Source organism: Manacus candei, unplaced genomic scaffold, assembly GCF_025592945.1.
Source record: "Manacus candei isolate 608988 ecotype Guabito, Panama unplaced genomic scaffold, ASM2559294v1 h1tg000046l, whole genome shotgun sequence".
Lineage (NCBI taxonomy): Eukaryota > Metazoa > Chordata > Aves > Passeriformes > Pipridae > Manacus > Manacus candei.
The window spans coordinates 14,691,067-14,703,310 of NW_026138094.1; the positions used below are offsets into that span (position 1 = coordinate 14,691,067).

The 12,244-nt window shown below is 44.0% G+C and overlaps 1 protein-coding gene across 11 annotated transcripts in view; it reads right to left on the minus strand.

Moving 5' to 3' along the window:
• Window positions 1-12,244, minus strand: part of MEGF11 (multiple EGF like domains 11) — a 261,299-nt gene that overhangs the window by 160,412 nt on the left and 88,643 nt on the right. For all 11 annotated transcript variants that reach the window (XR_007906151.1, XM_051796855.1, XM_051796853.1 and 8 more), the window contains one exon: window positions 8,895-8,987. Coding sequence is in view for 10 of the 11 variants with exons in the window: in XM_051796855.1 (XP_051652815.1) it covers window positions 8,895-8,987 (93 nt within the window). In the remaining variant the exon portion in view is untranslated. The remainder of the gene's footprint in view (window positions 1-8,894; window positions 8,988-12,244) is intronic.

A 12,244-nucleotide genomic window follows, 5' to 3' on the forward strand; every position in this document is an offset into this window, starting at 1 on the left:
TAAATAGCAGACTGATTCAATCCACTGCTATATCCCCATCAGGCAATGCAGGAACTCTCATTCCTCTCATTTTAAACTGCCATGTTGCATCACTTCTGTGTAGTCCCCTGCAGATCTGCTCATCACATCTCTAAAGTTAGTAAAGCTGCCTCCAGGCTGTATTTTAACTGCAACCCACCCAAGACATCAGGGCCAGCTGTACATCAGCTCCTCACTCATCTCTAGCAGGATATTAATTGATGGCTGAGCTCTTCCCAGCCCACCACAGTTTGCCGTCCCTTTTCAGCTGCGACACGGGCCCAGCCAATCCACACGACAAATATACTCAACTCCCACGGCAATCAGGAAGAAATAAGGACTCCCCACCCTGTGGGGGCTTAGCTGAATTCCCACAAAACAGGGGTGAAGCCTGAGGACAAATCCCAGCGTGTAACACTTCCTTTGGCACAGACACTGCCCACGCCGAGCAGCAGGGCGGTGGCAGGGTGGGAGGGGAGGGGGCACGAGGGATGGGCACCGGTCAGGGCAGCAGCCAAGGCACAGCTAAAATACACTCAAATACACCCAGCTGCTCTGTTCTGAACTACAGTGTTTGAGCATCTTTGTATGTAGATGCTGGGATTTACATCTAAGCAAAGAAACACTGCCAGGGAAAGCTGTGTGTCCACATCCTTCCTCCCTGCAACCTTGGCCCCTGTGCCTGGTGCTGCTGGAACGATTTCCTGGCTGTGCCTCAGCTCTGGGGTGTCCACACACAGCAAGGCTTGTGTCCAACACTGGGTGACAAATATCTGTCATTGTCTAGCACATTTTAGCTGCTGGAGGCCTAAAGGGAGATTTCAAGCCTAATTTTTGAATGAGACCTCGGGTTTCCCTTTTTGATTTCAATCTTTGAAGACTGCCCAGAAAATAGTGTTGTAACTGGGAGGAACAGCAGCTTCCAAAAAATCCTCAGAGCACTGGATGGGGTGGGAGGGCCTTTCCCAGTCAGAGCACATGTCTTTGAGGACAGTTATTCATAACCCAGAAAAAGTCAGAGCAGGCCTGAGGCTTCTCCAGCTTCAAGTGCCTGGAACAGCTCCCAGGGGATTTTCTGATTCCTTAGTGTTGGACAGTGAGCTGAGCTCTGCCCTCTCCAAGCATTCCCTGAAATACCTCACCATGCCTAACACAGAGACAAGTGCTTTAGAAGCTTTCCCAAGGACTACTCTACTTTTTTCCCCTTGTTTTTTAGCAGGCAAAAATCCCAGAAATATTTTTGAGTGGGTGTCCACAGTTGAGATTTTTGCCTATGCTTTGAGAGAGGAAATTTTGCTCTTTTCTCTGACAGCTCTTAGTGACCAGGCCATAAAATTATACCAATGGTACTTTTAAATTGATCTAAAGTCTGTTCATTTGTGTAGTGCACATTTAGAGCCACATTATTGTAAGATGCTCCAGCAATGAAATTCAGCATTAACAATTCAGTTCATTAAAAAGGATATTTTAGTGGGTTCTTTTTTTTTATAGCTATTACTCTAAAGTGAGAAAAACCCTCAGTCAAATTAATAAAACTAACAACTCCCCACACATGTGCTGCCTTTCTGTGAAGTCTGCTCTGCTCTCACCAGTTTGGCAGCCAAAAAAGATGTCTGGGAGCCAAATTCCCCCTTGCATAACCACACAAACCTGCATGGGGATGTGTTTAGCCCATTCAATACTTGTAACCATGGTTTCATTTACTGGAAGTTATCCTGAAAGCGAAAAGTTTTAGTCAACCGTGGAGCCATTCCCCACATGAGGGAACAGTTACACCCTGAAGTGCACTCCTGGGTGTGAAAGGCATGCTCCAGGGCTCTGCTGTGGGAGGGGGGGCTCAGTCACACACCTCAGGAACACACTGCTCCTGCTGTGGGACAGAACCTCCCTGGATAACCCTGTCAGCTCCCAAGGCTTCACACCCAGCTCTCTGCTCCAAAATCTAAATGCCTTTTCCCACTCTCTTCTGAAGCATCAGCCCCTGACATGCTGCCCTAGTGACAGGCAGCCAGTAGGGCTTTATACACAAGTGTGCCCACAGCTTCCCACACTGGTTTCAGCAGGAATCAGACTGATTTTCCAGATTTTCTCAGCACACAGAACTGCCCAACAGTTTGGTGCCATGGAACACGGAATTTCCAGCTCGTGTACAGCTCTCCAGGGGCTGCAGAGTGGGTCAATGTGAGGTGACATGCCCAGGTGGTCCCTGGTCCTTACCTGTCCTCTCACCCCCCGTTTTGTAGCTGTGAGCCCTAAAGCCAGGTCCGTGCTCAGCCTGGATGATACTCAGTAACTCCTGGTCCCTAAAATTGATCCTCACCAACCTGATTTCCACCTCATCCCTCAAGTTCCCATTCAGATGATGGCTTAAGTATTTATCTAACTTAAATAAGGTTGTTCCTTATTGACTTTAAAAGGACTATTCATATGCATGAAGTACAAGGTTGGATCAAGCCTTGAGAGCAAGGCCCGAGCTGGAAGACAGAACTCCAGGGACTGGAGCAGATGGAGTCAGGTCAGCAAAACTGACTCTTCAAAATCATCCAAAAGAGGAAGTCCCAAAGGGTTCTGGGACTGCTGGGGAAATGATCTGTGACTGCCTTGGCTTCAGGCACAACCAGATTTAGATTTAGGGGGGAAGAACTCTCCCAGACTCTGACAGGGAAGATGAAGGTGAAAAGAGAAAGGACAAAGGGTGCTGAATTTCTATTTTTCACTTGCTTTAGTACAAGCTTAGAAAAACTGGCAGCTGATCTATTCATCATCAGTGAATCACATGGAAGTACAGAGAGCAGGTCCTTCCCAAAGTAAATCTTGGGTCTGCTTTTCCTTTTCCAGAACGAACTGTTGCCCTTTGCTCAGCCCTGTTCCTGTGGGAAATGTCCTGGCTAACATGATTCCTGCACCTTTCCACAAGTTTGCAGCACCTCCAAAGTGGTTAATTCCTGGAAGCTGAGAGGATCCATCTCCCTCCCAGAGTGAGGAGAAGCAGCCACAAACGGCTGGGCAGATATTAAGAGCTTCAGCAAGAGACACAACATTCCCACTGGATGAAAAATTATGGATTAGCCCAGTTTAAAGCAGCCAAGTTATGTGTGTAAAAATACAGGCAGGCCATGCTGCTGTGCTCCCACAGCACTGCACAGCAGCTTGTGTTTACTCTTCACTCCTGTCACAGCCTGTCCTGCGTGGGCTGGGCCCGGGAAGAGCTGCTGCCACAGGGACTGTTCCCACATGGAACCCGGGGCCCAGGCCCCGGTGCGTGGGCCCAACATCCAGCAGAGGCAAAAATTAAACACAAGCTGTTTACCTGATTCCACCAGCTCAGCAGTGATTGAAGGGAGATGGGTGGGGTTTTTTTAAGTTTAAGGAAGAGCAAATTGTTAGAGCCGAGAGAGGCAGAAATCAATTCTACTCTGTAATTGCCATGGAGAGATCCTCATATGAGCCTCACTGGAGCTTGTTTTTACACATTTGCATCTCTTTGCATGATGCAGTTGTCACCCAGTCTGCAAATCACATCAAAATTAAGCTGTAATTTGAGCTTGGCTTAAATGAAAAGTGTATTAAAACTTTGAAGTCCACATGCTATGGATATGAAATTCTGTTTCAGCCAAAGCAATAATTAAGACTGGATTGCAACTGAAGTTTAACAGCTTCAAACAGATCTTTAGAAACAGCATCTACACTCAACAGCTGGAATGACAAATGAAATATGGGGGCTGTGGGGGAAAAAGGAAAATCACACCTGGTTCTGTCACCTCATCTGGCACTTGGATACACAGTCACTGAGATACAAACCCACACACAGACAAATTCCCAGGCAAGGACCATGAACAGATGTCCCTGTGGCCCACTAACAGTTCAGAACAGCTGAGGTCTTGTACCTTTGCCCCTCTTTGGTGGTCACTGGTGGTTTCCCAGCCAATCCTATCCTAAAAACCTGAGGATGAAAAATCAAGTAATGAGTCTGGCAGATCAGTCTCTCACATTAGGCTGAATTTTGTTTGAGCCTGTACTCAAAACTCAGGACTCTTTCCTTTGAACTTCATTTCTCCAAAAATAGTTCAAAGCATTTTGAGAACATGGATGCCAAAAATCAAGCCTGGAAACCACCACAGCCTCCCTTTAAACCTCTCCATTTCCTCCTGGGAGCTGTGCTGTTGCTTTGCACAGCTTGTCAAACAGCCCCTTCAGTCTGAGCCCCAGCCCTGCCACTCTCATTCATCACGAGGCTCAGGGCTGCAGCATCCAGCTGCTCCAGGGCTGCAGCATCCAGCTGCTCCAGGGCTGGGCCCTCACCAGTGATCCTGCTGGGATGTTACACCTGCCTGTTGGGATGACCTTGGCTATTTTTGACAAAGAGATAAAGATGAAATAGCTTCTTGCTCCCGTTTGTACAAAACATCCTTTAAGAGAAAAACTATGTTATCCATATGAATCCAGGCTATTCCAGACAGCAACACCACCATCCCTCTGCCCTGGGTGACACAGCAACAAGAACGATGGCTTGGCATTATTGTGACAGCAGCTCTTTAATTACACTTTGGGCAAGTACTATATTTTCTCCCCAAAACTATTAGCAAAGCAAACACTTCAAAAACCACTTCATTTTTGCATTACAACCTCTGTGTTTGTTCATTTTGACATTTCTCAACCTGGCACACACAATTTTTGGAGGCTTCTTCCTTTTAGTTCAGGGTTCTTGCTCTGAACTTTCTTTTTCCTACCTGTTGCCCCTTGTTCTGTGAACCTTCTGTTAAGCAGAAAGATTTCTGTGATATTCCTCACAACGAAAAACGCTCATGAGAGTCAAAATATCCTTCAAATATATTGCCTGATTAACATCCTGAAAGAAAGACCACTTTATTCCTCACAGGTCTGATGAATTCTGTGAGAGGCTTATTTAGATTTCATTGAGGTCTTTTTTAGCTGTTTCTTCAAAATTTACTCAACAATGTCCTAAACACTTAATCTAGAGCAGATGAAAAGTTCTAATCATTTATTAAGTTAAGGATAAGCAGAAAATCCTTGCTGGATTGGGGCCTAAAGGCCTGCAAATACAGATGGCTGTTAGCAAGGCCCAGAAGAGGCCAGGTAACCACCAACAGGCAATTATATTCCTACCAGAACTTCAACTGTTTGAAGTTAATTGCTTTGAAATAATTGGACAGGTGAGCAGGTAAGTTCACACAGAGCATTTGCAATTTTGCTTTGTATTTAAACAAAACAACAGTGCAGACTGCATGGACAAAACAGGCATGGTTTTAACAAAACAAGTTAAAAGGCAAGGGAAAGGTATGGTTGGTTTTTTTTTTAAAGACTTTTCCTTTCAGTTTTTGGCATCATTAAAACGCTGAAAACATTTCATTCAAGAGCTTCTTTAGTTAATACCTCATTACTTCTCTTTTTATTGTTATGGTAATCAAGCCTTAATATATTGCAGCTTTATAGCATGAAATGAAGGCTAGGCCTGTGGGCATGGACAGATGTACAACAGCATGCAGTAAAACACAGGTACAGAGACATGCAGAGCTGAATATGGCACTGGGGTTTTTGTAATTGTTTAGCAATTCATCTGAAGTTATTTTAACCTTGACAACAGATGAACTCTAACATGTACCGTGAGCAGCCACTGGAAAGCTGCACCGAAAAGCGAGTCTGGTGACTGTTGTCTTACAGGCTGAGCTCTAGGAAAGCACGACACCAAGGCTGAGCAAGATGATTAAATTGTTTGCATGGCTACAGGCTGTAGCTGTAGCTATTCCAAACATTTAACTGAGAATATTTTAGCCAGGGGAGAATGATAACGCTGGGAAACCGCATTAACACCAAAGCCTTGCCTCCCCGTGGGAAATCAGGGCTCAGGGTCACGATCCAGACCCTCTCCTGTCACAGGCACACCGAAATAATAAAAACATACTTCTGGTTCTGAAGTGACACTTGGACCTTGTGCTGGAGCTCTGCTTATGGTTGAATTTCACCCATCAAATCCAGGGAGTTATAAATAACTTTTAGAAAGTTATAATGGTCTTGTTGAAATAGCATCTCAGCAAGAGAGAGTGGCCTTAGATCTTCTCCAATAAATGACAACACACGACCCCCAGTGTCAGGGAGGCTCCACTTCTCAGCGTTGCTTTCAGGAGAGATCATCCAGGAAACCATTCCAGCTCCTGGGAGATTTTCTAAATTTAAAGGGAGTGTTTTGGCTGGCGATCCCTTCCCCAGTGAAATCGCTTCAAAGAGCCAACATGAAAAGCAATATGCCTGTGACTGCACAAAATCCCCGGGACTGAGGGCCACACAGGGAAGTTCTAGAGCCCCATGGGTTTGGGGTGGCACCATCCAGCCAACAGCTCTGGTTTATCCCGAGCACAGCCCTGCAGGAACATCCCAAACCACATCTGGCACCGCAAACACGTGACCTTCAGAGTAGCTGCACAAAACTGAAGCAGTAACAGTAAGAAAGTAGGCATAGATTATTCCAAGTAGGTGATAGATTATTCTAGCAGAAGTGAAAAATGTTTTCCACATTCTGACTGGGTAACAGTAAGATAGGACTCAAAACATGGATCATGGGTCTGAAAAACCTGGTTAACCTCAGATGGGCAAAGCTCCCACTTCTCCCTTCTTCCTTGGAAATACCTGGAGTAACAATGCACTGCATTCCACTGAGATCCCCTGATTGAAACCTTTTGATTTGAACAAAGTCCCCTAACAAGAAAGAGGCCAGTCACCCAAAGTTCTAGTGTGCACTAAAAGCTGACTTCCATGAGGCCATTCACTCCCCCGAGCATTAAACTGGGAAGTGCTTGTGGGATCAGCCCCTGGGCCAGGAACACGTGTTGCCCAGCGTATAACAAATGGAAGGAGAGACAATGGGCACTATAGGCCAGCAAACACACTAATTATATTAATAAAATGAAAGCTTAAGTTTTTAAGCTAATCCTGGGCTATCATTTATAGAAGTTAGCAGGGCATATTTAATTTAGGAATTGGCCAACGCTTCCCTTTCCACCGCTGAAACCTCATAAATGAAATGCCCTGGATCGGTGCCCAGCGCGGAAATAAAAGTTATGAATAATGTTTCTATCTCCATCATTGTCACTGCTGTAATATTCCTAATTACTTTAAAAAGCTAAATATTCAATATAGCAAAAACCTTCTTTTTCTTTTATCTCCACTTGCAAGATTAGGGCAATTTAATAAGAGTCACTGGGTAGTTTTAGCCCATGGGACCAGTCTGAGATCACTTGACATCTCATCCTTTCCTTTCATCTTCACCCAGAATGGAGAGTTTGTGACTCTGTGTGTATAAATGTATACATCTGTATGTGTGTGTCCATATTGCCACAGGATTTATTATTATCATTAGTTTTAACTTCTGTAAGTGCACATGCACTGTACAAATACTGGCTGGTAGGTTAAACATATCCAATCCTGAGACTAATCAAAAGACAAAATGAGTTCCTGAGAATCTTTACAATCATCTCACCATTTAAGGTACTATTTTTCTTTTTTTAATGTATTGTTAGAGATGAATATTTAGTAAGTTATGCTGCCCAATTTTTCCCTTGTCTACATGCCAGGTAATCCCAAAAGGTTGCTTCAAACCCCAAAGCACAGCCCTTGTTCCATCCTTAGAATCACAGAATCCCAGAATGGTTTGGGTTGGAAGGGACCTTAAAGTCCACCCAATGCCACCCCCCTGCCCTGGGCAGGGACACCTTCCACTAGCCTAGGTTACTCCAAGTCCTGTCCAGCCTGGCCTTGGACACTTCCAGGGATGGCAACAATCCTCCCTCCCTGCTGCCTTTCCTGCTGTGCCTGAGGGACACCCCAGAGCTGCAGACAAAACCTGACCAGAGCTGCCCCACTGCCTTCAACCTCTGCAGAGGTTCCTCCTCTGTCACATTTAACTCCCATTCCCTTCTAACACCTCCCTCTATAGATCTCTTTTCTGTTACCTCTTTGCCTGCTAATTATGTTTTTTTCTCAAGATCTCAATCAATTTGGGAGAAAGGGAGGAAGTAAACACAAAATGAAACATCCATTCAGCTTCATTTCACAGCATCTCTCTCTCCGTGTACCTTTATTTACTTGCCTGCTGCACAAATTGACTTCATTTAACAAGCTTATTTCTTTTATGTCAATAAGATATCGAGCCTGTGTTACATCAGAGCTCAGATGTTTGTGCTGCCTGTTCCATTCCACAGGAACCAACCACAGAGACCTGAACTCACAGCTGCCAATTAAGAGAGTTTAACAAACACAGCTTCACCAGCTGGAAGAATTGAAAAGTGTGGATTAACTCCCCTGCAAAAGGTGCTTCCCTAACTCCTGCAGTATGGATCTGAGGTATGGATGCCAAGGCAATCCAGGGCTGTCTGGAAAGTCAATGGCAAAACTCCCACTGGCTTACCAGGACAAGAATTCTATGAGGAGAGAGGGCTTTCCAAAGGGCTCCAACACTCCACAGAGTATTTCATGAAGAATGTGTTGTATTAAAGATTTAAGAGAGAAAAAAATTCATTATACAGCTCTATTATCTGTACTGGTTTCCCAATAACCAAAAGCATTAAGAGCATCTTCCACTGCATTTCACATTTCTTTGTAAAAAGCAAGCACAAAAGGCCAATGTCATTATCCCAGGAAAGGACATTATCACATATTCATGGAATCCCAGAATGGTTTGGGTTGGAAGGGACCTTAAAGATCCTCTCATTCCAACCCCCCCAACAATATTAATTATTACAAAATAACAGACAAAATTCATTTTTCGACCTAATGCATCCAAGTTCCAAGAGCACTGCTTTATAAGGCCTGTTTTTCACAGCAACAAGTATCTTTATCACATTTTGGCAATGTTTACTCACCACTGGAGCAATCAGTGCCTCCCCATCCTGGTTCACAGTGACACGTGTCAGGAGAGACACACCTCCCATGCACACACTCCTCCGTGCACAGAGCTGTTAAAGGAAACAACAGCATTGTAAACATCTTAAGTGGATGCTAAACATACCCTCAACTGTGCCTTAGAGAGCAATGTTTGGTTTAAAAATATTAAACAAAGCAAACACATGCACAAAAGAATAATTACTCCCAAGATTTAATTATTGCTAAGTGACCAAAATAAAATATAGGTCTCTTGACAGCAATAAATTCATTTGTCACTTCAGCCCTTTGTAAGGAAAAACTCCAACACCAGAAATTCCTTTGCTTGGCAGTTTTACTCCATAATAAAGTTTTTTCCAAACTGACACTTTTTATTATATTACAGAACAGCAGCTTCTTACATCACACTCAAGTTCTGACTGTCCCTAAGATAAAATGAAGTCCAGTCTTGAAAGTGTATTAAGACCCCAAATAGTAAAAAATAGCTTGAGGAAAGTAAATAATTTTACTACATGATGCAGTAGCTGTAAGTGCAGTCCTGTCTTTTCAAGGTCATCCAGTGAGCAGTGACTGGAGTGTTGTCTCGTTAAACCCACTGCAAGATCCTTCTAAATTAGTCACTTCCTTTCCACGTTTGCTGCGTGTCAAAAATGCAATTTATTCTCATTTCATATCTTGTGTTTAGACAGAATTGCAGTGGGCATGAAATATTCATGGCTAATTCTCCAGTCACTAATTGTCCTAATCTTTTGTGCATTTATTTTACTCCAGATCAGCTTTCTGAAGACAGGGAGGCATCCCAGTCTACAGCTGTAACATGGAATTCAAGATAGGATATTGGAAAAACAGGATTTTCCAATAAAATATACACATCTCCCTGCAATCATTTGAAAATGGCTGGTTATTATTTACAATAATAAATCATTCTTACATGTAAAATGTGCAACATTTTTATCCTTTTAACGAGGCTGGTTCTGAGCTCAAGGCAAAATTTGTCAGCAAGGAGGTTGATGCTGAACTAGTTCTTTGGTCTTCCCAAATAACAAAACTCCTCCTCATTACTTGCCTAAATTTAATTGATTTCCACAGGGACATATCACACCTTAACTATGTTAACATAAATATGGAAGAATAATAAATAATTAGGCTAATAAAGTTTACTTGATCACTCATCTATGGACAGAAGTGCCCCAGTCCCATGGGAAAAGTGCAGTGAGACTTGGAAGGAAGACTCTTAGATGGAACTCCTCATTCTAGAGCATTCAGTGACATGGAAAATAATAAAAATATATTATAAGGAGCTGCATCTTTGTTTTTAGGTGTTTTGAAGTCCTGCATAGCTGAAGATGACAATGTTTAATGAGCAATTAAAGAGTTAAATAAGGTAAAGACACTCATTAGAACTGTAGGTTCTCTGATCTCTGGTTGATTAACTGGCTAAACAAGTAGCTGTGAGCTCACCAGTGACTAATCCCATGTGGGGGTCACAGAATCCCCCTTTTTTAAAAGGAGAAACTTTGACATAAATAATTGTATTTAGGGAGGCAAATAATCAGACTCCTGCACTGCCTGATTCAAATCAGGCCTATAAAGGTCATATTAGGGTACAACTCTAAAGTTTTATCATGGCAAATAAAATTTTGAATTTCTCCTATAAAAGGGAAGTCTTGCCTTGCTCTAGTCTTTAGAGTTTGAATTAATTTTTCATTCTATTAACATTCAACATAATAGGACACAGTGGTCCCCAAGGCATTCTTCATAATACACTTTGCTCAGGGGTTTGCAAATGATCTTACTAGTTAATGGAACTATAAAAATTACTTGCACATAAAGGTCAAGAAAAATAAAGTTAAGTATATACTTTCTGACACTGTCCTGTCCAGCACTCAGCCAAAGGCCCCTGGAGTAAAGCAAACTCGGAGCCACGCAAGGAACATAATTCCTGCCAGTGCAGCAGCCCCAGCTCTCCAACCTTTGGAATTCCAGACACCTCGTGTCTGCCTTTTCCCTGGACCCCTCCTCCTGAGTGATCCAGCCCCTCATTGATCAGGGCATCATTAGCATTCCTGGCGGGAGTTTAACATCAGCCTGTCGTTTGATTCAGCCCCGCAATAAAACGACCCAGATCAAAGCCCTGCCAAAATTCCATCTCTGTGGCAATGTGTTCAGCATGAGTTATTTGCCCACATTCAAGGTTACACAGCCACTGCTCCTTATCATGCAATAAAGGCAACAAAAGGGTTCTGCAACAACTCCTTTGATGCTTATCACTTCCTTTTTAATTACACACGGGGCTTTTTTTAACATATAAGGTCAATCCCCAGGGAAACAGACCTGAAGATTAAACTCTTTTCCCACCTGAAGTGGCCACACAGGTTTCTCTAACACCAGCACTGATTTTTTAATTGCTGTCCAGAACTCAAATTTCAATATCTGAAATGGTTTCCCTGGTCTCCTCTCCACAGAGGTGTGACACAGCCAGGATAATGCTGTGGAGGAGAACACTACTCAGTGCAGCAGACTGAGAGAACACTTCCACTGCAGAGTTCCTTCAGCTGAGGGCACCACAGGGAGTTTATCCCAGACAAAACCGGAGCTCCTCTGCCTTCCTTGGGGCTGCATTCCTCTGTGTGGCCCCAAACTGGGAAGTTGCAGGGGTTATACCCTGTGATACCCTGCTCATCACCACGCTGACCTCTGGTACCTCACAGTCACATTCCCAGCTTCCTTCCTGGAGGTCAAAGTGCATTTAGGGAAGAGTTTCATTCCAGGGGAATAAGTATGGAGTGATTTAGCTTGGGAAGGTTTTGTTACCTTGTCCAAAAATATAACTTGCGTGTTTATCTCACAAAAGACAGAGTCACAAGCAACACAACTTGTGCTTGCAGTGGCTGTGGTGACATCTGCAGTGGCCCTGGGGACCTGGGGGAGTTCAGAGCCACCGACCCAGCAACTTCCATCTGCCTCCCACTCTGCTGTGCCAGGCAGGCAAAATATCTTCCAAACAAAGACCAGGACAACTACAAAGTGTACAGGAACCCAGAGCAGAGAGCAGAAAACAGCTGCCCTCCCTCATGGCAGTGTGAGCTGCAGGAGAGCCCTGCTGGAGCGTTCCGGATGCTCTGGAGTTTCCTGGGCTCCGTGGGCTTTGTGCCCAGGGATGGCAGTGCAGCCAGGAGGTGATGGAAAGCACACAGAAGTGTAGATACATTATAATAATGGAAAACATTGCTAAATGGATATGGATGCTACTGTGAGACACAATGAGAAATTCAGGCACTCGCCTGGAACTGCACAGAATGACCTGGTTGTTGTGACCGCACATGTGGCA